This window comes from Leucopleurus acutus (assembly GCF_964270905.1).
Source record: "Leucopleurus acutus genome assembly, chromosome: 2".
Classification (NCBI taxonomy): Eukaryota; Metazoa; Chordata; class Mammalia; order Artiodactyla; family Delphinidae; genus Leucopleurus; species Leucopleurus acutus.
The window spans coordinates 188836258-188861042 of NC_139143.1; the positions used below are offsets into that span (position 1 = coordinate 188836258).

Genomic DNA, 24785 nt, shown 5'->3' on the forward strand with positions numbered 1-24785 from the left:
TTGCGGGGGCGGTGCTGGCGAAGCGGCCCAGGTGGGGTTATATTTGGGATCCGGATGCGCCCCGCCCTGGTGGCCGGCGGGGGATACAGGGGGTGTAGCAGGGGCCTATCTCCCCAGTGCCCAGACAGTGACGACCCCCGGGTGTGACCGCAAAGTCGTCCTCTCCAGCCCGGGCACAGCCCCTGGGCGCCCTGGCTGGGCTTTAGGTCCGCGCGCAGCACGTGGAAGGGCCGGAAGCGCCGCGTCCCGCCCCCGGCCGCGCGGGGGCGCAGGGCGCAGGCGCGCTTCTTCAGGGCTGGGCGGCGGCGGCGCGACTCCGGGCCGCCAGGGGCCGCTGTGGAGCGACCTCACGGGCCCACGCCGTCTGGACCGCGAACGGCCGTCCCTCTTGAGCACGGCCTTGCCGGTTTGGCGGGGTGAAAGGTTGCGAAGATGGCGACGGCCTTGAGCGAGGAGGAGCTGGACAATGAAGACTATTACTCGTTGCTGAACGTGCGCAGGGAGGTGAGGCCTGCGATGGGCCGCTGTCGGGGCTGAGGCTAGGCCGGGTCGCTCAGGGGGGACCGAGCTGGCGGCGACCGCCCCGTTCCCGCCTCGGGCGGCCGGAGCCTGGCGGGGAGGCCGCGTGACCCCGGCTGACGTGCGCGATCGCCGGCCGGCCGGACTGTCCCCACCGCCCCGACCCTTGCGCCGGGGATGTTCTGGCCGGCCTCTGCCCCGACTCTCCGCGGCCGGTGCGCCGCGTGCGCTGTGTCAGGGCAAGGCCAGAGGCCCCCGCGCCCCCAGGAGGGAACAGGGCCCCCGAGGTGGAGGTGGAGTGGGGGTCCAAGTCCTCCGGGACCCGGTGCCACGCTCGGCTCACACACCCGCCCAGGCCCAGGGGCTGTGTCATCGCCCCCAGCCCGCAGGGTGGGAAACCGAGTCTTAGGCACCAAGGTCAAGGCTACCCGGGAACCTCCCCAGGACTCTGTCCGGTCCTTGCGTCTTCCACGGGGACATCTGGCCTCTGAAGTGCGTCCAGGCTCAGAGGCAGGTGTCTTGTGTCCTCCTTTTGTGCAGCTGTCCAGAAATTCAAGGAAGAGTCTCCCGGACAAATAGCCTCATTTCGGAGGCCCAGGTTAGGAATAAGCTAGGAAACAAGTGATGCCCTAAGCACGTCCTCGACATGTGCGCCCGTTTCCTCGCCGGATGAAAGATAACACGAGAGAGTCTCACACTGTGTCTGGCACTTAGTAGGGGCCCAGTAACTTTCCTTTCTTGTTGATTCTCCATTTGAGGTCAGCGTGAAGGTCAGGGAGGCTTCCAAGGTCAGATCACGAGGTGGATTATTTCTTTCTAAACTGCTGGGTTGGGTCTTCCCAGCCCTGCCAGAGAACCTCTAATTTGGGCTTAGATTTTCCAGTGATCCGAAGTAGCCAAGTCTGGTCTAGTCAAGCTTGTGTTGACTAGACTAGGGCTGGTCAAGTCTGTGTTGTCAGTAGGTCTGCGTGATGTTAATAATAGCTAACGTTTTGTGAGGGCTTACGTTGTGCAGGGGCAGGGTGCTGAATGGACACTTCATGTTTTTGCACTTAATTCTCATATCAGACCTTAAAGTAGGCATTCAGATAATTCTTTATTTAAAACCGAGGACATGAAGCATAGAGGGATTAAGTAACTTGCCCAAAGCCACACCACTAGAAATCAAGAGAGTCTGGATTCAGCCCTGGGCAGTCTGACTCTGGAATCCCAGTTCTTGATCTCTGTGCTGTACTGTCACCCTAGCTTACCAGTCCTCAGACTACAGAGCTGCAGGACTCCTTGGGCACCCCTCATAAGAATCCCTTAAGTGTGTTAGTCACTACTTACTATGGAAACTTCCAAAGAAATATTTTGGGGAATTGCAGATCTTGTTAGGCTGCCATAGGGCCACCTGGAGATTCTTGTAACTAATCAACGGTAACCTTTGGCCTTCATTTTTTCCCCTTTGAATGGAGCTATTGGGCTAGTTATTCTTTTTGTTTTGTGTTTTGTTTTGTTTTGTTTTGTTTGGCCGTGCCGTGCGGCTTCTGGGATCTTAGTTCCCATACCAGGGATCAAACTCGTGCCCCCTGCAGTGGAAGCACAGAGTCCCAACCACTGGACTGCCAGGGAATTCCCTGGGCTATTCTTTTTCTCCAGTTCTTAGAAGCAAAGCGGTAAATAAAACCGGCTTTTCTGAAACCAGCCTTTTTTTCCACGCATTTATAGTTAGTCTGGTTATCAGTAATTGAGCAGCCATTTATCTACCTGTTTACCAGGCTTACTGAGTCTTAGGCCGCTGCAAATGATATAAAATAATAGGCTTGGCCAGAGTCCTAGGTAAACATTTGTCAGAGGTATAAAACTACCAGAGTGTTAGGACCCGTCATTGTTATTGGACTGATGGGTGGAAGCCAAAGAAATATTTCTTTAAAAAAAAAAAAATTTTTACTTCTCGGGATGAGTGAAGGTACCTCCACATTTATGACTGTAGGTGAAATCCCTATGAAACATGTCCTCTTGCTTATCATCTTGTGTTGCCGTTGTCAACAAACAGTGTAAAACACCATCCCCTCTGGTGTGGAGATTTTCTCTCTCAGGGTTTCACTAGAAGAGAAGCTCTGAAGGTGATCTCTGGACTTGATATTTACTAGGATTTTTTGTGAAATTAGAAATCAGCCTGAAGTTGAAATACCATGATTTAGCTGAAGAATGAGAGAAAAAATAGAAGTAATCTTTATTTTTACCTGTGTGGTCAAAAGGAGGTAATAACCCCTGTTGATGTGTTCGTATTCGGGTCTGCGGCTTGATGACACTGAAGCGTAACTAGGAGGCGAGGTCCTCTTCCCACCAGCGCTCCAGAGCACCTTCAGAACTCTCGTGTTAGAAAGTTCAGAGACTTTCCACCAGGAGTCTCAGATGGAAGCAAGCTGACACAAAACCAGGGAACTCTGTTTAAAAGGTTCAGATTTACAGGCATAATACATGATAATAACAATGGAGTGATACAGAAATGTCAAAAATCAGGTTAAGAATCTCCCATGCCCATGTTTTAAACTTTAAAATATCCCCTTAAATTGTATCCCAGGGAGTGAAGCAGGCAGCTAGACAGGAGTTCCATGACCTTTAATAATTCCCTTTCTCTTAAAAGAGAAAAAAAAAAACAAAACTCCCTTTCTCTAGCGTTCTGGATTTCCTGTTTGCGGAATGGAGCCGTTGTCTGCCTGCCACACATTGAGGGGAAGGAGTAGTTTATCATTAACTGGGCACATTGAAACCAGATTGGCATCTCTGGTTTAGGTAGTCAGATGCATCATCAGGGGCCTGAAATCTAACGGATTTGAGATTTCTGAGGTGATTTGCCAAAATTTATTTGGAGAAAGGATTCCTGAAGAGTAAGAGTGAAATTTTCTTGATCTCTATGCTCTTTATAGACATTATGATTGACACATTTTAAACCTGATTTATTCCTAAATACTTGAGTTTAATTCTTACTTAACCATCGTTGTAGTTGAAAGAGTTTCATTTTTATGCGTGTCTGCAATGTTTATAACCTGTTTTAAGATCTCCGGTCCCAGTGGATTGAGCCTTAAAGGAGCCAATCTCCTTTTCAGCTTTTAAACACTTTTGAAATAAAACAGTCGTTAAATTAAAAATGAACTTAAGTAAAAATGTATTTTCTTGTAGTCCACATATGGAGGTCAGTGTTCTGGGATCTTTATCCTTCCATGACAGCTGTGAAACTAGAAGCGTCAAATCAAAACCTAAATAAAAAATGCATTTTCATTCCTTCCCTGGTATAGGGTCTGTTGTTCTTTCCACAGTTTTTGGTTGCCTGGGTTTCTCTGGCTGTAGGTTACAGTCACAGAGTGGGGCTAAAACTTCAAGTTTGGACTGCAGATGGGAGGAGCAGGCTAGAGCACTAGAGGAAGGTCTGCTGGTCGCAGCCGGGATTGACCTGGGGGACAGTCACCCAGCCCCCCAGCCAGGATGGCAGGGCCATCCGCAGAAACTGACTGTAAAAGCGTTGGCTAAGCCGGGTGCACACTTAGGTGCCTAAGGCAGTGAGGTGCTGTGTGTTTGTTCTTTCGTTGCGTATCTAACCTTATGGGCAGGTAATTTAGTCTTAATGAGGGATGTAAAGGTGGGTCTAAGAAGGTCATTCCTTCAGTGAGTTTCCCATCTGCTGCATTAGGTTGGATGTTCACAACAGTGACCCTGCTTAAAACGAGCGTGCTGGGCAAGCAGTGCGAGCCTTGGTTGTCCCAGACCCGCCTCGTCCTGCCAGTGAGCCTCAGGCGCAGGACCTCAGGCCGCCCAGGCGAGCTTGAGCACACGCCATTCAGCCTCAGTCTCCTGCGCTGACCTGCAGCGCAGTCACGGAGGAGGCGCGCTGTGGGGCTCTGCAGCCAGAAGGCCCGTATTCAAAGCCCAGTTTTACCCCTGGGAGGTTTGTGCCTCTAGGCTAGGAGCTGAACCTTTTTGCTCCCTGTTCCCTGGATGTTGAAATGTAGGTAACAGGTGAAAATGTATTACGTACTCACTGAGCCAAGATGTTGGATAGTGGAGCATGAGGGTATGTATAGAGTACCTGGCGAAAGCAGGTATTCGGTTAATAATATTTATTGTTGCTACTTCTTGGATTTTGATAAACATGAGGTTTCGCTAATTTTAAAAAGACATACATGTACATAGAAGGCTTTGGTATGCCTCATCCTGGCTAAATCTGCTACTGTAATAATAAAAAAACATAGTGCCAGAATTTATGAATTAGGTTATGAATTCCCAAAGCTTTCTTCGTTCTTTCTGTTCAAAATTCTGAGTTTATTCTCTTCAAAAGACGATTTTCCCTCTGAACTCTTCCTGCAGGGTCATGAGTGTGACTTGGGTGGCGGGCGCAGTGGTTCCCGGAAGCTGGGGTTAAGCATGGGAGTGGAGTGCAGAGACAAGGGATGATCCAGAAAGACGGTGTCTGGAGTAGAGGCAGAGTGGGACCCACAGATAAACTTGTTGTGAGCTATCAGCTTTGAAGAGGCCAGGCAGAGAGGGGAGGACCTGGCAGAGGCAGAGGTTCTGCTCCAGCGACAGCAAGACAGCACTGGCAGTCAGGAGGGTTCCTGGGTGGAGCTCAGAGAGGCTTCTGGGGGTCTCCTTGTGGGTGGGGAGGGGGCCCGTCATGGTGTCCCGCTAGTTCCAGTGTCATCTCATAATGGGATTAGCAAACACCAGGAGGTTGAATTTTCAAATTGTTTTCTTCAGTAAACCGTAAGCTAGTTATTACCTTTCTGCTTTGGACGTTTCAAACAATTGCATCTTGAAATTTTAATACTCCAGTTCTGCATTACCTACCAAAATACCTCTTTCTTCTTCTTTTTTCTTTCTTTCTTAAAGAGAATTCAATTGAAAGCTTTTATATTTGCTGTGAGTTCAGTAATAAAATCCTGGAGAAGAGAATATGGGATACACAAGCTGCATGTTTTGCTTGGCTGTGGAATTTTAGTGTTCACTTCTATTAAACTTTCATTTTAATTTTACTTATGTGTTTTATTTATACCCTACCTTGTTCAAGAGAGGATTTAAGACAGCTAACAGAGATGAAAAAATAAAATACATAAATGTTTAAAAGGGGGCACCAAAAACAAACAAACAAAAAGGCCATTGGGAATATTGCTGCTTTATTGCCACCATCGTGGCCCATGGGTTATACAGATCGCACTCCCTTGGAGAAACTCGTGGCCTGATGGCTGCATCCTGCTTGGCTCTTGGACATTTGGAACCACTTCTGCTTGCAGTGAGTGCACAGTGTTCCCTCCTGGGTTTGCTGGAGCCAGAACATTCTTCAGCAGTAAAATGCCAACAGACATCAAACCACAAGAATCCTGCACGAGTGGGCAGGATGTAACAGATGCAGACGGACGAGAAGGAAAAAATAAGCCAAACTCTGGATGTAAAGAGAGGATCCGAACCATCATTTTTGACCCAGAAAGGAACTTGAGTTCATGTCACTCAGATGCTGGCCTTTTTATTTACTGTCCTGTCTCAAAGGCCCCAAATAAACATGGACATGACTAGGAAGAGAAATGAAAAAGTTGTACAATGGTAGGAAAGTCTTTTCTAAGCCCTTGGAATGACCTCTAATCAGGAATCAGAGTTTCTGCTCCTTTGGCCCCTTTGTTCTCGTGTGTTGTTGTCAGCAAGGGGTGTGCCTGGAGGATGGGACTCCCCATCGGCCCCGCAAACCTTAAAGGTGATGTGGGCCCTGCTTTTTTTCTTTTTTAGTATTTATAGAGTTCTGTCCTTACCGATTGCCTAGTCCTTTTTTGGGGGGGGGTATTTATTTATTTATTTGCCTGCGCCTGGTCTTAGCTGTGGCACGCGGTATCTTCAGTTGCGGCGTGCAGGATCCAGCACCCTGACCAGGGATCGAACCCAGGCCCCCTGCATTGGGAGCGCAGAGTCCTAACCACTGGACCAGCAGGGAAGTCCCACCTAGTTCTTTCTTGAACTTATAATGCCATCTTGGGGATAATGCGTTCTATAAATTTTGTAAGTGTTTTTCCTTCTATGTTAAGTAGAACTTAAGTGTTCTAAGGTTATTCCTAGCTGTAGAGACTTGGAATTGTTCGATCAATCTCCTGTTTAGCTTTTCTGACATATTCACTATTTGATTGTTTCTCTCTTAAGCCCACCTTTTCAAAATGGAAGAGTCCTAAAGTGGTGGTAGAAGGCCGACCTCCAAAATCATGAGAAATATAGTGTGTGCATCTGACCTCTATACTTAACACAGGCGGGTTTTAGGGAAGGACAGCTGAGATCACTTAGCCCAGTACCTGGCGTTTTGGGCACCTATGAGCGTGTTGATGACGGCGTAAAAAGGCCAAAGATGGAGGTGGAGCTTCGGAAGAGGTCAGTGGCTTAAAGAGCAAAGCCTTTGAAGTCAAGTCCAAGTTTGACTCTCTAGCCCCTGATACGGGGCAAGTTACTTAACCTCTCTGAGACTTTCTTCATTCATAAAATCCAGACAGTAATTTTACTGTCATAGGGCTGTTGGGAGAATTAAGCAAGAATGCACGTAGTGCTTAGCACAGTAATGGGCATATTATTATGTAAAGTAAATGCCAGTACATTTTTATAAGTATCATGAGCATAAAAGTTAATAAGGAATGCTCTTACTGATTTGTAGGAATTCTTTATAGAATTTGGGTGAGTCCTTTGTCTGATAGATTAGTATAAATATCTGTCCCCTCTCTGTAGTTTGCCTTTCACTCTCTTACGTAAATGTTCATGAACCGAAGATCGGTTTGAGCCAGGCCACACAAGTTATAATTTCTAGCCAGCTTTTGGGTCAGGGGTACACAATCAGATAAACTTCTCCATCTCAGACAAGTCATTTAGTTAACCTTTTTGATCTTCACTGTTTTTATCTGTAAAATGGGGGTTCTAATACCAATCTCAAGACATTTTATGAGTCTTCAAGTGTTAAATGAGGAAATATTGGTGAAAGTACTTTATTAGCTTTAAGTCTGTACAGATGCGTTGGTGACACCACTGACAGCCTCGAAATCCCCTTCAGCTTTTGCGATGCTCTCCTTGCCCTCCTTTCTCACGTTGCCAGTTGCTCATTTCCTGTCTTCCTTAGAATTTCCCCAGGTTCAGTCCTCACCAGCCCGGCTGGTTTAAAGTGCTCTGCTTGGGCCCCGCATCTCTGCCTTCTGCCCATTATTGCTTACGTGTTAGGTTTACCTGCCTCTCAAGCCTGTCTGCCTCCCAGGTTCTCCTGACCCATGCATCCCAGTCAGAACCCCGGATGCGCTTTGGCTTTTCTTCTCCGCATAGTATTGAGCCCCTTCTCGACTGTCCTGTAAGCCACTCAGTCCATGAACCCCCTCGACTCCAGCCGACTTTGACCCCTTCATTTCTGTTTCAACTTCTAGGCTGCCGGCCAGCCAACCAGCCCTCATAACCTCAGCCTTACATTTCTGCTGTAGTTTTCTTCCGGTCTCTCTGGTTTGCCTTCTGTCAGCTTTAGTCAAGCTGTACAAGTTAATATTAACGCACGGTACTGATCACATTTCTCTAGCCAGAAACCTTTTGTGGCTTCCTATTGTTTATTGGGTAAGGAAGGGTCAAACTCTTGGCTCCCTTTTTAAAGCCCCTTACAAATTAGATGTTTTCTCTATTTTCTGCCTCCTTTGTGGTGATGTTCTGCTTTCTTCCACTGCAAAGCAAGCTCCATGTGGTCAGGGACCATAGTTGTCTGGTTCGCCATCAGGTCCCTAACAGTGTGGGCACATGACAGGTACTTACCAGATGTTTGCTGCATGAATGAGCAGGTGGGTGGATGTCCACATTGATGTTACCTACTTCTTGCCTTCTTCTGGCCTCTACTCTGGCCAGTTTGTCAGTGTTCTGTCTCTCCAGGTTCCTCAGGGCATTCTCTTCCCCTGAAATGCCCCAGCCTGTTGGTACCAAAGCAAATTGAATCCACCTTTTTCATTCCCATTCAGACCCCACTGCCTCCACGAAGTTTTCTCTGCATTCTGACAGCCCTGAACTTACGTCTTTATCATTAATATTAGCATTTTTGTTATATATTGTTTAGTTAAATCCATGTGTCTGGGGTTTTAGGGCACACACACACACACACACACACACACACACACCTCCCTCTAGTTTATAATCTCCTTGAGGGCTGGGATGACATATTTCTTTTGTACCTCCTGTGGTACTTAGAGTAGGGTTGACATTCTGGCTTGAAATGATGAATATTTGCTAACACCATACTCACCTGGTCCGGGTGCATTTTACTTTGTGGAATACCTGTATTGAGGAACACATTGCACTTTTGGCAATAAATCATTCTCGAGGAATTTACTGAAAGGAGTTTATCAACTATCAGTTTGGTAAATCTAAATTGTCACTTATGAAAATTGTTTAAAGTCAGGTACCAGAAGATGAGAGCAAATTCAGACGCATGCCTGTACGCTCGGGCCCCAGTGTAAGCCAAGGCCCGCGCAGACTAAGTTCCAGGCTGAATACCACGTGAGAAGAGGAAAGAACGCCTTTCCCTTGTCCTTTCTCATCTGGCAGATATTGATTATCTTCCTCTTATGTTTCTTTTTTGCAGTGAGAAAAGCTTACTTGTTTATCATGTTTTGTACTAGCACCAATAGTATTTGTAAAAGTAAGTAGCTTCAGATGGATTAGATTTATTTTTGTACAGTTCTTTTTCCTTTTGTCAGTTAAATGGAGCTGAATTTTTACAGTTGGCACAGGTTAGTTTCCGTTGAAATCCTGTTCTATTTGTGATGCGCCTTACAAAGATGAGTCAGGCAGAATGATTTAGTACAGTCTGCATCATACTTGACGTTGAGGGTGAGTCCACATACGTTGTGGGGGTCTATTATGTTTGTGCATGAACCCCATGTGCAGGAACTTATTTCCACATCCTCCAGAGATTTTTCCACACGTAAATGAAAAGGATAGAAGACTGTGTTGAGCAGGGAAAATGGCATCAGAAGAGGGTAGGGCTGTGTATGAGAGCAGCTTTATTGTCTGAAGCTTCAGACTGTAGCAGGAACCTTTACAAAAACCGGTCTCTTAGTATAATCAGTATCTACTCAGTGACACCAAGTAATCTGTGACACCCTTTCTCTTCATGAAGCGGCTCTTGCTCAGCACAAAGTACCCATGCTGTCTTGGTGTTAATTAGCTCTGAAATCTGCTTTTTCCTTTAAATCGTATGAGCACCAAGTATCATAAAAAATTACAGCCTTTTATTAGCTAATGCAGGTTATTTCAATCAGATTGTCGTGGAACATATGGACAGTCATGAATCTTCAATTGTGGTAATTAGGCAAACCCCCCAAAATCCAGTAGAATATAGTTTGTTGAGACTTTGTTGCTGAGATGCACTAATATATAGGTACAGCCTGGAAGTTTGAACTTGAAACTTATAGGCTTCAGCAATAAAAAGCCTGTGGCTTTACTTTTCTTAAAGTGAAGGTATGTTATAATTTAGCTGTTATTTGCATACTCTTATTAGGTCTTCAAAGTATTGGGTTAAATATCATTGTAGGGACTTCCCTGGTGGTCCAGTGGCTAAGACTCTGTGCTCCCAATGCAGGGGGCCCAGGTTCGATCCCTGCTCAGGGAACTAGATCCCGCATGCCACAACTAAAGATTCCACATGCCACAACTAAGACCCCGGCGCAGCCAAATAAATAAATTTTAAATAAATAAATAAATAAATAAAATTGTAGTAGTTAGATGTGCTCTACACCAAACATTATTGGCTCTTAACTAGTGAGGGGGCTGCACTTCCTAGTCCCCTAGTGGTTGGGTGGGATCACATGACCCTTTCTAACCAGTGGTGTAAGTGGAAGTGATGTGTGTCCTGCTCAGGCTGAGGTACTTCAAGGCCAGGCCAGCCGGAGAGTCTCATGCTCTTCCCTCTGCCTCCATGACTGGCAGGGTTCCAAAGGGTGTCTGTTTTGTCCACCTGGGACCTGAGGACATTTCCAAGCAGAGAACTAGCTGACCTGAGATGGACATGTAATGTGAGGGAGAAGTAAACCTTTGGAATTTTTGGATGGTTTGTTACCACGGTATCACCAACCCAGCAGTTCTCAAACTTTTTGCTGTCAGGGCCTCTTTACATTCTTAAATTATTGAGGTTCCCAAAGAGCTTTTGTTTATGTGGGTTATAACTATCAATATTTAATAATAAAACACAGAGTGTACTTACTTCTTGTATTTCAGTACAGGCACAAGGAAGACTTACGGATTTCAAAATAACTATGTATTCCACAACAATGAGGTTACAGATACACAGATAGAATAGCAGATATAACGAAAGATAGTCAGTGTGCAGCAAAAGAACTTAAAATCAGTTGAGTTAATCTCTGAAAACTCACGTGTTTATACCATAAAGTTACCACCTTAGAAATTTCTAGAAAACAGGAAAGTATACAAGTACACAATTCATTAACCATCAGAACAATGATATACATCATATAGCCTCAAGAAAATCCCACTATACTCTCATGAGAGAATGAGAAAAAGGCAAATAAAATCTTAGTATTATTATGAAAATAGTTTTGACCTGTGGACCCCCGAAAGGGTCTCAGGGACTCCCAGGGGGCCTCACACCACACTTACGAACCATTGACCCAGCCCATCCTGACGGATACAGTCATGGTTCAGACATACTGATGTTCCTCACATGCTGTAGCTTACTTTGCTAAACGAAGGTAGAAAATAAAAGCAGAGTGGCTGTATACTCTGAATATGTGCACATTGATTGCAGAGATGGTCTCCATCAACTAGAAATTAAATAAGTGAAAATGTGGCAGTGTCTTCAATTGCCTAATTATCTAAGGGAAGTAAATACAATGAAATTGTCGTCAGGAGACTTTTCTAAGCATGATACCAGAGCAGAAATCAGAGAGGATTGATAGGTTTGATTTTGTAAAAATGAGAAATATCTGTGTTTATTAAAGGAAAATAAAGCCTAAAAACAATTATAAACCCAGTTAAAAGACTCAAAAGGAATCTAATATATTTGATAAAAATTCATATTTTTAATATATATAAGGAACTCTTGGAATCAAAAAGAAAAAGATTAATACCCTAATAGGAAACAAATAGAAGAAATCTAAAATGCAAATAAGGGACTTCCCTGGTGGTCCAGTGGTTAAGACTTTGCCTTCCAATACAGGGGGTAAGGGTTTGATCCCTGGTCAGGGAGCTAAGATCCCACATGCCTCGTGGCCAAAAAACCAAAGCAGAAGCAATATTGTAAAAAATTCAATAAAGGCTTTAAAAATGGTCCACATCAGAAAAAAAAAATCTAAAAAAAATAAAATGCAAATAAGTGTATGGAAAAAATGTCACCCTCACTAGTAAAAAAACAAATGCAAGTTAAAACAAGGCTTTTTTTGTTTGTTTTGTTTTGTTTTTTCTCTACCAGACTGACAAAGTTTTTTTTTTTCTTTTTAATGATAGTATTGAGCTCTGATAAGATGAAAATCTGTTAGCCAACCCAGCCAGGAGGCAGGAGGATTCTCCTCTGGAGAAGTTGAGCCAGAGGGACTCTGGAGCCTGGACATAGACAGTAAAGGGTGAGAGTGGTACGCTAACAAAGGCAGGGGGGTGCGTTAGTGCTTGCATGGCGAGACTTCTGGCTTTTCTTCCTTTATTCTCTGGTCTCTCCCCTGAAGGAACTAGCCCATCAGAAAGAAAAGACTGCCAAATGAAACTTCTAGGTTCCTTCCCAGGCATTTCACAGAGAAGCTCATCAGATGACAAGACCTGTTCACACATACAGAGCTTCCAAATAGCTTCTTAGTATCTTACTATGAAGTGTAAGTCAATTGCCAAAGAATGTCAGATGTTTGAGGGAAGGCTCCAACGTGAAATTCTGAAATCATGCAGACAGCAGGGAGAAACTAGAAGGAAGCAGACAATGCAGGGAGTTTGGAAGCTAGATCATCTTCAGATAGATAAGATACGACATGTAAGAAATAAGAACAAGGTGATATATCAAAGAGCAATACTGTATAAAAAGAGGAGGAGCTCTTGGAAATTAAAAATAAGATAACAGAAATTCTGTGGAAGGGTTGGAAGATAAAGATGAGGAAATATGCACAAAAGTAAAACTTAAAAACTAGAAGATCAGTTCTTAGGCATGAAGTAAAGTAAAATGAGGGGAGGACATTATGAAACAATTAATACGAGAATATTTCTCAAAAGGTAGGAGACTATAGGTTAAAAAGGGCCATTCAGATAACTAGCATAGTGGATGGGGGAGAAAAGGACCCCCATACTAAAGGAAATCATAGATTAAAGAGAGAGTCCTAAAAGCTTCCAGACAGGTCACAAACAAAGGGCTGGAATTGGAAAGACATTAGGTATCTCACCAGTGGTACTGTAAACTAGAAGACAGTGGAGCAATGTAATAAAAATCCTGAGGGAAAGTTATTTCCAAGCTAGAATTCTATACCCAGCCAACTATTCATTAAGTATAAAGGCAGATTATAAGAACATTTTGAGATATACAAAGCCTAAAAAATTTTTCCTCCCAACCAATCTTTTACTTCTGTTATCTAATTTTTAATTTCCGAGAGCTCCTCCTTCTTTTGAGAATATCTGTAAAGGAAACTACTGGGGATTGAGCTCCATCAAAATGAAGAAGAAAACCAAGAAAGAGAAAGGCATAGGATACAGAAAAGAGATACCAACCCAGGAAAGATACCCAGGAAGATGGTGACAGGAAATCCTAAGATGAAGTTTGTTTAGCAAGCCCAACAACAAGAACAGGGCAGAGAGCTCTTGGAGGAGTGCCTCTTAGAGGGGAAAAAAAAAAATGAAAGTGATGTGCTGTTTGATATTGAGAGGAATATTAGAAGTCTTTACTATAAGAAGTATACTGTGAAGAGTTGGAGAAGAATTGTAACAGAGCCATAGAAAGCTAAAGCAAATGAAAAAGATGAGGCAATTGTTAACTCCAGGAAAAACAAAAAGTAGTTCAAGAAAAGAAATGTAATCATAGTATACTGTTTGATTCAGCTTTGAACTATATTTACAGTCATAATTAAAACTAAATAATTAAAAAGAAAAACTGTGCATTGATTTGAACGAAAGTTGTGATAATTACATAGAAAGGAGGGGAAAGATAAGCACAAGGAAGTGGAAAAGAACTAAATTCTCTTAAGTCTAAAATCTTAAAATTAAGGCTATGAGTATATTTAGAAATAAAATGAGAAAAATGCTAAAAGATTTAAAAGTGCTTGCATCTGAGGAGTGGGAGTGAATGCTGTTTGGGGTTATAAGTCTAGTAGTTTTATTTATAAACTGTTTATGTAGTCCTTGGATAAAATTAAATTTTTAAATTTAAAATAATTAAATGGTAAATACTTTCTGGAGATCAGTTCAGAAGACTAAAATGGAAGTCTTATACCCTTATACCCAACAATTTTAGAAACTTATTTTCAAAAAGATAATCATGCATACACACAAAGTTTTAGCTATAGGGATGTCCACTGCAGCCTTTTTAAAACAAATGAAAGTTATTAATAGAAGATTGTTATATAAACTGTAATAACGGCATTTAAAATGGTGTAGAAAACACTTAATGACCAGTAGTACCCGAAAAACCAAAACTCCACAAGACCTTTAACTGAAAAAACAAGTTATACAATTATATTGTAGAAGAAATACTTTTTTTTTTTTTTTTTTTTTTTGCGGTACACTGGCCTCTCACGGTTGTGGCGTCTCCCGTTGCGGAGCACAGGCTCCAGACGCGCAGGCTCAGTGGCCATGGCTCACAGGCCCAGCCGCTCCGCGGCATGTGGGATCTTCCCAGACCAGGGCACAAACCCGTGTGCCCTGCATCGGCAGGCGGACTCTCAACCACTGTGCCACCAGGAAAGCCCCAATTTTATTATTTTTTATTTTTTAAAAAAAATTTTTTAAGGGAATTCCTTTATTTTTATTTTTTATTTATTTTTGGCTGTGTTGGGTCTTCGTTTCTGTGCAAGGGCTTTCTCTAGTTGCGGCAAGCGGGGGCCACTCTTCATCGCGGTGCGCGGGCCTCTCACTATCGCGGCCTCTCCTGTTGCGGAGCAACAGGCTCCGGACGCGCCGGCTCAGCGGCCGTGGCTCACGGGCCCAGCTGCTCCGCGGCATGTGGGATCCTCCCGGACCAGGGCTACGAACTCGTGTCCCCTTCAGCGGCAGGCGGACTCCCAACCACTGCGCCACCAGGGAAGCCCCCAATTTTATTTTTAAATATATTTTTCTTACCTGTATTTTCAACTTTATCTATGATGAATATATATATTTTTCTAATAATAAAAAAATATTTTTAAGGTAATTCAACTAGGAAAAAACTAGCATTTGACTCATTTCTTTAACCCGTTTAACCAGAGGAATTGATGCCTTTTTTTTTTTTTTCCCCGGTACGCGGGCCTCTCACTGTTGTGGCCTCTCCCATTGCGGAGCACAGGCTCCGGATGCGCAGGCTCAGCGGCCATGGCTCACGGGCCCAGCCGCCCTGCGGCATGTGGGATCCTCCCGGACCGGGGCACGAACCCGTGTCCCCTGCATCGGCAGGCGGACTCTGAACCACTGCGCCACCAGGGAAGCCCCTGATGCCGTTTTTATAATCTATGCTTATGACAAAGTTGCTCTTCATATTTTTGAAAATGAAGTTTATTTTTGCTCCACATCCTCACCCACACTTAATATTCTCAGTCTTTTTCATTTTAGTCATTCTAGTGGTGGTTAAGTGTTTTTAATTTGCATTTCCCTAATGACTAACAATGTTGAATGTCTTTTCGTGTACTTGTTCACCATTCCTGTATCATCTTTTGTTGACATTTCTGTTTACATCTTTTAGTCGTTATCTTATCAGGTTGTTTATCTTCTTCAGTTGTGAGAGCTCATTGTATATTCCAAATACAAATCTATGAGACAGATATTTTGCAAATATTTTTCTTTTATTATCCTATATAGGAAATCTTTAACTTGAAGTTACAAAGATTATCTCCTGTGTTGTCTTTTAGAAGCTTTACGGTTTTAGCTTTCACATTTGTATCTTTTTTTCCATTCTCAGGTTTTGTTGGGTTTTTGGTTTTTTCAAATTTTTAACTTGTAAGATACATATAACATAAAATTTGCCATCTTAGCCATTTTAAAGTATACCGTTCAGTGATATTAAATGCTGCTTACATATTGTTGTGCCTCTGCCACCACCATTTATATCTCCTGAACTCGTTTCATTTTGTAAAACCCAAACTCTATACCTGTTAAACAGTATATACCTGTTAAACAGTAAGTAAAATTATACGGTATTTCTCTTTTTATGACTGGCTTATTTCACTTAATATAATGTTCTCAAGGTTCATCCATGTTGAAGCACATGTCAGAATTCCCTGCCTTTTTAAGGCTGAATAATATTCAATTGTATTTATATACCATATTTTGCTTATCCATCCATCTGTTGATGGGTACTCGGGCTGCTTCCACATTTTAGCTGTTGTGAATAATGCTGCTCTGAATATGAGTGTACAAATATCTGTTCAAAACCCTGCTTTCAATTCTTTTGGGTATTTACCCAGAAGTGGAATTGCTGGATTGTACGGTAAATCTGTTTTTAATTTTTTTGAGGAACTGCCATACTATTTCCCATAAAAGCTCTACCATTTTACATTCCTACCAACAATGCTCATGAGTTCCCGTTTCTCCACATCTTTGCCAACACTTGCTTGTTTTTTTGTTTATAGTAGCCAGCCTAATGGGTGTGGAGTGGTATCTCACTGTGGCTTTGACTTGTATTTCCCTGATGGTTAGTGATATGGAGCATCTTTCCATGTGCTTTTGGCCATTCGTATATGTTGTTTGATATATGAATGTCTGTTTAAGTCCTTTGCCATATTTGAATCAGATTGTTTTTGTTGAGTTTTAGGAATTCTTTATATATTCTAGATATTAACCTCCTGTCAGATATACTATTTGCAAATATCTTCTCCGATTCTGTAGGTTGTTTTTTCACTTTCTTGATGGTATCCTTTGATTCATAAAAGTTCTTGATTTTGGTGAAGTCCAATTTGTCCATTTTTTCTTTTGTTGTATGTGCCTTTGGTGTTGTATCCAAGAAATCATTGCCAAATCCAATGTCATGAAGCTTTTGCTCTATATTTTCTTCTAAGAGTTTTATAGTTTTAGCTCTTATGTTTAGGTCTTTGATCCATTTTGGGTGGATAAACTAATAAACGGATTCAGCAAAAGTTGCAGGATACAAAGTCAACACACAAAAATCAGTCGCATTATTTTTTGTATATGGTGTTAGGTAAGGGTCTTCATTCTTTTCATGGGGATATTCAGTTATCCCAGTACCATTTGTTGAAAAGACTATCCCTTCCCTATTGAATAGTCTTGGCATGCTTGTCAAAAATAATTTGACAGTTTGTGTGAGGATTTAATTCTGGGCTCTCTATTCTATTCCATTGGTCTATATGTCTGTATGCCGATATCAATCTGTTTTGATTACTGTAGCTTTGTTGTAAATTTTAAAATACAGAAGTGTGAGTCCCCCATCTTTGTCCTTTTTCAAGATTGTTTTGGCTTTTGGGATCCCTTGAGATTCCATGTGAATTTTAGAAGGGACTTTTCTATTTCTGTGAAAAATGTCATTGGGATTTTAATAGGGATTGAATTGATTCTGTTAGTTGCTTTGCATAGTAGTGACATTTTAATAATATTAAATCTTCCAATCCATTGATATAAAGTATCTTTCTGTTTATTTTTGTCATCTTAATTTCTTTATGTTAGTCTTTTAAGTTTAAGTTAATTCTTAAGTTTTTTGTTTCTTTGTTTTTGATGCTATTGGAAATGGAACTGTTTTCTTCATTTCCTTTTCAGATTGTTTATTATTCATGTATAGAAATGCAGCTAATTTTTGTGTGTTGACTTTGTATCTTGCAACTTTGCTGAACTCATTTGTTAGTCCTAACAAGGTTTTGTGTATGTGTGGAATTTTTCTAGAGTTTTCTACGTATAAGATAGTATCATCTGCAAACAGAGATAATTTTATTTCTTTTCCAGTTTGGATACCTTTTATTTCTTTTTTTACCTAATTGCTCTGGCTAGGACTTCCAGTGCTATGTTGAATAGAAGTGGTGAGAACAGACATTCTTGCCTTGTTCCTGATCTTAGAGGAGAAGCTTTCAGTCTTTCACCACTGAGTATGATGTTTGCTTTGAATTTGTCTTCTTCAGTTGTAAGAGCTCTTTATGGCTTTTAGTTTCTTTTAGTCTCCTTCTGTTGCTAGTTTGCTGAGTGTTTTTATGATGAAAGTGTGTTGAACTTTGTCAGTGCTTTTTCTGCAACAGTTGAGATGATCATGGTTTCTATGAACATGGTATATTGATCAATTTTCATACATGGAACATTCGTTGCATTCCAAGAATAAATCCCGCTTGGTCGTAATGTGTATCCTTTTAATATGCTTCTGAACTCTGCTGATATTTTGTTGAGGATTTTTGCATCCATGTTCATAAGGGATATTGGTCTATAGTTTTCTTTTTTGTGTGGTGTCTTTGTCTGGCTTTGGCATCAGGGTAATAGTGGTCTCATAGGATGAGTTTGGAAATGTTCCCTCTTCAATATTTTGGAGAAGTTTGAGGATTGATATTAGTTCTTCTTTAAATGTCTGGAAGAATTCACCAGTGAATCCATCAGGTCCAGGGCATTTCTTTGTCAAGAGGTTTTTGATTACTAATTCAATCTCTTTACTAGTTATAGGTCTATTCAGATTTCCTATTAGATCATGATTCAGTCTTGGTAGATTTTGTATTTCTAGTAATTTGTCCATTTCATCTAAGTTTTCCAATTTTTCTATTTCTGTAGAATCAGTAGTAATATCTCCACTTTCATTTCTTTTTTTTTTTTTTTTTTTTTCCGGTACGCGGGCCTCTCACTGTTGTGGCCTCTCCCGTTGCGGAGCACAGGCTCCGGATGCGCAGGCTCAGCGGCCATGGCTCACGGGCGCAGCCGCTCCACGCTCCACGGCATGTGGGATCATCCTGGACCAGGGCACGAACCCATGTCCCCTGCATTGGCAGGCAGACTCTCAACCACTGTGCCACCAGGGAAGCCCTCATTTCTGATTTTAGTAATTTGAGTCTTCTTTCTTTTTTTTCCTTAGTTAGTGTAGCCAAAGGTTTGTCGATTGTGTTGTCTTTTTGAAGAGTCAACTTTTTTTTCACTAATTCCTTCTATTGTTTATCTGTTCTCTATTTATCTCTGCTCTAATCTTTATGATTTCCTTCTCCTGCCGGCTTCGAGTTTAGTTTTTCTTCTTTTTCTAGTTTCTTTTTTTTCTTTTATTTATTTTTAAATTAATTTTTATTATAGTTGATTTACAATGTTGGATTAGTTTCTGCTGTACAGCAAAGTGAATCAGTCATACATTTACATATATCCACACTTTTGTAGATTCTATTCTCATATAACTCATTACAGAATATTGAAGAGTTCCCTGTGATATACAGTAGGTTCTTGTTGGCTGTCTATTTTATATATAGTAGTGTGTATATGTCAATCCCAATCTCCCAATTTATCCCTCCCCCTCACCCCTTTGCCTCTTGGTAACCATAATTTTGTTCTCTACATCCGTGGCTCTATTTCTGTTTTGTAAATAGGTTCATCTGTACCATTTTTTTTAGATTCCACATATAAGCAAAATATATTTGTCTTTCTCTGTCTGACTTACTTCACTCGGTATGACAATCTCTAGGTCCATCCATGTCGCTGCAAATGACATTATTTCGTTCTTTTCTAGTTTCTTAAAAGTTGTAAAGTTAGGGACTTCCCTGGTGGCGCAGTGGTTAAGAATCCACCTGCCAGTTCAGGGGATACGGGTTCAATCCCTGGTCCAGAAAGATCCCACATGCCACAGAGCAGCTAAGCCCGTGCACCACAGCTACTGAGCCTGCGCTCTAGAGCCCGCGAGCCACAACTGCTGAGCCCACGTGCCACAACTACTGAAGCCCGTGCACCTAGAGCCCATGCTTTGCAACAAGAGAAGCCACCACAATGAAGAGTAGCCTCCACTCGCCACAACTAGCGAAAGCCCGCACGCAGCAATAAAGACCCAACGCGGCAAAAAAAAAAAAAAAAGTTGGAAAGTTAGTTTTTGATTTATCTCCTTTTTCCATGCCACACAGCTTGTGGGATTTTAGTTCCCCGACCAGGGGTTGAAACCGGGCCCTTGGCAGTGAGAGTGTAGAGTCCTAACCACTGGACTGCCAGGGAATTGAGATTTCCCGTTTTTTAATGTAAACGTTTATAGCTATAAACTTCCCCCTTAGCACTGCATCCCATAAGTTTTGGTATGTTGTGTTTCGTTTTCATTCATCTCTAAGTATTTTCTAATTTCCCTTGTGATTTTTTTTCTTTGATCTGTTGGTCGTTTAAGAGTGTATTGTTTGTCACAAATTTGTGTCTTTTCCAGTTTTCCTTATGTAATTGATTTCTAATCTCATCCCTTTGTGGTTGGAGAGGATACTTTGTATGATATCTTTTTTTTTAAATAAATTTATTTATTTTATTTATTTATTTTTGGCTGCGTTGGGTCTTCGTTGCTGCATGCAAGCTTTCTCTAATTGCGGTAAGCGGGGGCTACTCTTCGTTGCGGTGCGCGGGCTTCTCATTGCACTGGCTTCTCTTGTTGTGGAGCACGGGCTCTAGGCATGCGGGCTTCAGTAGTTGTGGCACACGGGCTCTAGAGCGGAGGCTCAGTAGTTGTGGCACACAGGCTTAGTTGCTCCGTGGCATGTGGGATCTTCCCGGACCAGGGCTCGAACCTGTGTCCCCTGCATTGGCAGGCGAATTCTTAACCACTGCGCCACCAGGGAAGCCCCTTTGTATGATATCTATCTTTTAAATTCTATTGAGACTTAAATTGTGGCCTACCAAATGGTCAGTCCTGGAAAATGTCCCATGTACACTTGAGAAGAATGTGTTTCTGTTGTTGTGTAGAATATTCTGTATGTGTCTGTTAGATCTAGTTGGTTCATTGTGTTGTTCAAGTCCTCTATTGCCTTACTTATCTTTTGTCTGGTTATTCATAGGATGTTGAAGTCTCCACCTATTACTGTGAAACTATTTCTCCCCGTTCAGTTCTGTCAATTTTTGCTTTATGTATTTGATGGTCTGTCATTAGGTATATAAGTTTATAGTTATTCTAACTTCTTGCTGTATGAACCTTTTATTAATATGTAATGTCTTTCTTTGTGTCTTATAACCTTTTTAAAATTTATTTATTTATTTTGGCTGCGTTGGGTCTTTGTTGCTGCACTCAGGCTTTCTCTAGTTGCAGCGAGCAGGAGCTAGTCTTCGTTGCAGTGCGTGGGCTTCTCATTGTAGTGGCTTCTCTTTGTTGAGGAGCACGGGCTCTTCGCATGTGGGCTTCAGTACTTGTGGCACGCGGGCTCAGTAGTTGTGGCTTGTGGGCTCTAGAGCACAGGCTCAGTAGTTGTGGTGCACGGGCTTAGTTGCTCTGCAGCATGTGGGATCTTCCTGGACCAGGGCTCAAACCCCTGTCCCTTGCATTGGCAGGCAAATTCTTAACCACTGCACCACCAGGGAGGCCCCCGTATGATAAATCTTAAAGTCCAGTAATGTGAGTCCTCCAGTTCTTCGAAGTTATTTTGGTTAGTAAAATAACTAAGAAAGTAAAATTTATTTTTGCTCCATATCATTTTTCCATATAAATTTTAAAATTAGCTTGTCAGTTTCTACCAAAAAAAACCTAGCATTTTCACTGGATTGCATTGAATCTGTAGGTTGCTTTGGGCCAATCTGACATCTGAATAATACTGAGTCTGCTGATGCATGAAGGCAGCTTCTCTGTCCATTATTTTTGGTCTTCTTTAATTTCTTTCAGCAGTGCATTGTAGTTTTCAGTGTATGGGTCTTGCAGTTGTTAAATTTATCCCTAAGTAGTTCATGTTTGTTAATGATACTTTAAATGGTATTGTCGTTTTAAGTTTCAGTTTTTAGTATATAGAAATAAATTGATGTTTGCCTGTTGATCCTGTATCCCATGACCTTGCTAAAATCACTTAGTACGTTTTTTTTGTAGATTCTTTATGATTTTCTACATAGACAACATCTGCATATACAGATATTTTTATTTTTTAAAATGTTTGCGTTGAATTTCTTTTTTGTACTTTATTGTACTTTTGTATTATATAGCATCTAATCCAACAGCTTTAACAGACCACTAAACTCTACAGGTCTCTAGGGACCTTTTCACTATGAATCTTATGATACATAAAGGTTGAATTTATAATAGATTTACTTTCCATTGAAATTATAACCAGATGATTGAGATGATGAAACTTTTCACACTTAAAGCACAATACATCTCTTAATTTTATAATGAGTTTTAGAAATAAGTACGTAACTTTAGGCATCGTTTTTAATGATATCACCTATTTTGAAATGATACCAGTGTTTTTACGATAGTGAAAGAGTTTATCATTTATGAAATATCGAACCAGTGACCTTAGCTATTCAGTTACGATAAAAGGCCCAATCTAACCTTTTATTGAATGTGATATTTATTAAAAATGAAACTTCTTGTTTCTGTTACTTAATCAGTAGCACGTTAAGCCATTTATTAATGATTAAAGAAGGTATTGCAGACTAGACACTGTACTCCCTTGTCATCTGGTTTACTTTTAACAACCAGGAAATAGCAGTCTAACCTAAAGTCAGTCAAGTCTATCTAATCCTGCACTTGTAATTTATGAGATGCTGGAAAGAGCAATTAAAATTTGCAGAAAGGGAATAATTTGTAATGGCTACTCAGGAAGGAACAACCCCCTTTTACATGGTTACATAAGTAAACCTATCTGGAGAAGACACATTTAATTTGCCATTAGTTAACTATTCTTTATTTGCTTAAAACAATGGGGTTTGGCACAGGTGGCATATTGGTAAGTGTGGCAGGGAATGCGTTGCATAATTGACGTGAACGTGGAAAGAAGCCTACGGTAGGAGAAAGAAAAGGGAACCACAGAGATCACAGAGATGGGAACGTTTGGTCTTGTGTTTTTATTGAAATAGAATACATGTATAGAAAAGTGCACGTCATAAGCATGCAGGTCAGTGAATTTTCACAAATGTGGGCCCCTTCATGAATGAATGTTCCTATCATCCTCACACCAGGGCTGTGCCTTCTCTCTGAATTGTCCCAGTTTCAGTATTCATGCTGCCAAAAGGATATCAAAATTGAATTGTGACAGTAATGATAGCTACAGTGATTAAATTCCTCATGTGTGCAAGGCATTGTTAAGATATTGTATGCGTATTAGCTCATTTACTCCTCAAAGTAAGTGTGATAGGGGTTTCAAGATGAGAAAACAAAGAAAAGGTTTTAGAAGAGCAACAATGAGTAGGTTTTTGCTGTGTGCTGGGCGCTGTATGAAGCACTGTATGGTCACTGTCTCATTTCATTTCCACACCGCCCCTTAGCATACTTGTCATCCCCTTTAACAGCTGAGAAAGCTGAGGGTCAGAAAGCTCGTTAGCCCGAAGCCTGCGTTCTTCACCCCTGGAAGGCTGTTGTGTGACCCCAGAGGAAATCCCACGGACGGCCAGAGGCAGAGAAAGGGGGAGGACGGCCATCTACAAATCGTTCAGGAGTGTGATTCCCAAAGGCTACACCAAAGAGGAGATGGAGAAAGAGAATAGTGCTGGCACGGGGCAGACGTCTGCCTAATCCTTGGAGGCAAAAGGATGCTCAGTCAGCAAGGTCCTTGACCATTTTCCAGTGAAGTAGTTAATGGAAACCGTCAAGAAGCTGCTGATTAAAAACACTGATGTGCCTGTGCCTATAGTCGAACTGTGAGGGTCCTGTCTGCGTTAAAGGACAGCTGAGTGGCCCGGGTCTAGCAGAGCTTTTCTCATGACAGAACCACGTCCAGTTAGAGCTGGGAAGGCCCACAGAGGTCATCCACCCAACCACCCACTCCTCGGACGGAGAAAGTGGCCCAAGAGTGGCACCTGGGTCCTCACAACCTGTCCTCCCAGGCACGTGGGACTGACACACGTACCGTTCCAGTAACGGTTATTGTCTTCCTGTTGGGAGTTCTGCAGAATTCCTTGTTTAAGATCTCTGGTAAACTTGCACAGATTTCCTGGCATCAGAATAACTTAGCCCTATAGAAAATATCTAAATTTCAGACCAAAAATTATCACTGAAGTAAGGTTTTGCCTTTTTTCATTGGTAAAAGCATTCATTACTCCTGGAATTGGAAGATATTGAAAAATTGTGGACATTACAGAAAAATACAGTTTAACGTCTTCCCTCGTAACCTTGATGTCTTGGGTAATCGTGTCCCTGTGACCGCTCTCCTGGGTACCCGTGTTCCTGGACCTGATCCCAGAGCACCATCCATCCTCAGCTTCCTCAGTGGGGACCTGGTCCCATTCCTCTACCCAGGGAGCTGGCTTTTCAGGCCCCTCTGGCATGTTGTCAGTGACCCAGAATTTGCTTCTGTTGTCAAAACGGTGGGGTTGCCTCGCAAAATAAAATGTTATTTACTTGACAAATCATCTGGACAGAGCTGTCCATTTGGCATCACCTCTGACAGACCAAAATGGTCCCTGGGGTTGGTATAATATCAGACATAGTACTTCCCCAAAACACACCTGAGGGCCCTGCCAGAGAGATGGCACAGTGTTTACCTAGAGCCTCTGACGAAGTCTGCTTCTGAGAACTTGGCCGCTGAGAGGCAGGCGAAGTAGAAAGTGGATTTCTGTCATCCCTCTTCCTTCCTCCCTTCTGTGCAGTTAAAACACACCCAGAGCCCATTTCACTCTTTGTGTCATCTGTGCTCTTCTTATGGTGCATTTTCCCCTCAAATTGATTACTTACAAGAATTGGAGAGGTGTATGTGTTGGGTAGTGACCCTTTGGGTGCTGGGGGTGGGAAGGCTTTTTACTGTAGGATAGTAAAGCATTTTTGCCTCTTTATGTGCTACCTTTTAGTATTAGAGGTTGAATAGAAATGTGTGTTGATTTGACAATTTTATGTCTTTGATTTTTTTTTTAAGAAGATGTTGGGGGTAGGAGTTTATTTATTTATTTTTGCTGTGTTGGGTCTTCGTTTCTGTGCGAGGGCTTTCTCTAGTTGTGGCAAGCGGGGGCCACTCTTCATCACGGTGCGCAGGCCTCTCACTATCGCGGCCTCTCTTGTTGCGGAGCACAGG

General features: G+C 42.1%; 1 protein-coding gene across 1 annotated transcript in view; it reads left to right on the forward strand.

Annotated features, from left to right (window-relative positions):
* Positions 1-410: 410 nt before the first annotated feature.
* DNAJC11 (DnaJ heat shock protein family (Hsp40) member C11) overlaps positions 411-24785 on the forward strand; it is a 71243-nt gene continuing 46868 nt past the window's right edge. Inside the window, exon 1 of the mRNA XM_082833965.1 lies at positions 411-504. Within this exon, the coding sequence (XP_082690091.1) occupies positions 433-504 (72 nt within the window). The 5' untranslated portion in view covers positions 411-432. The remainder of the gene's footprint in view (positions 505-24785) is intronic.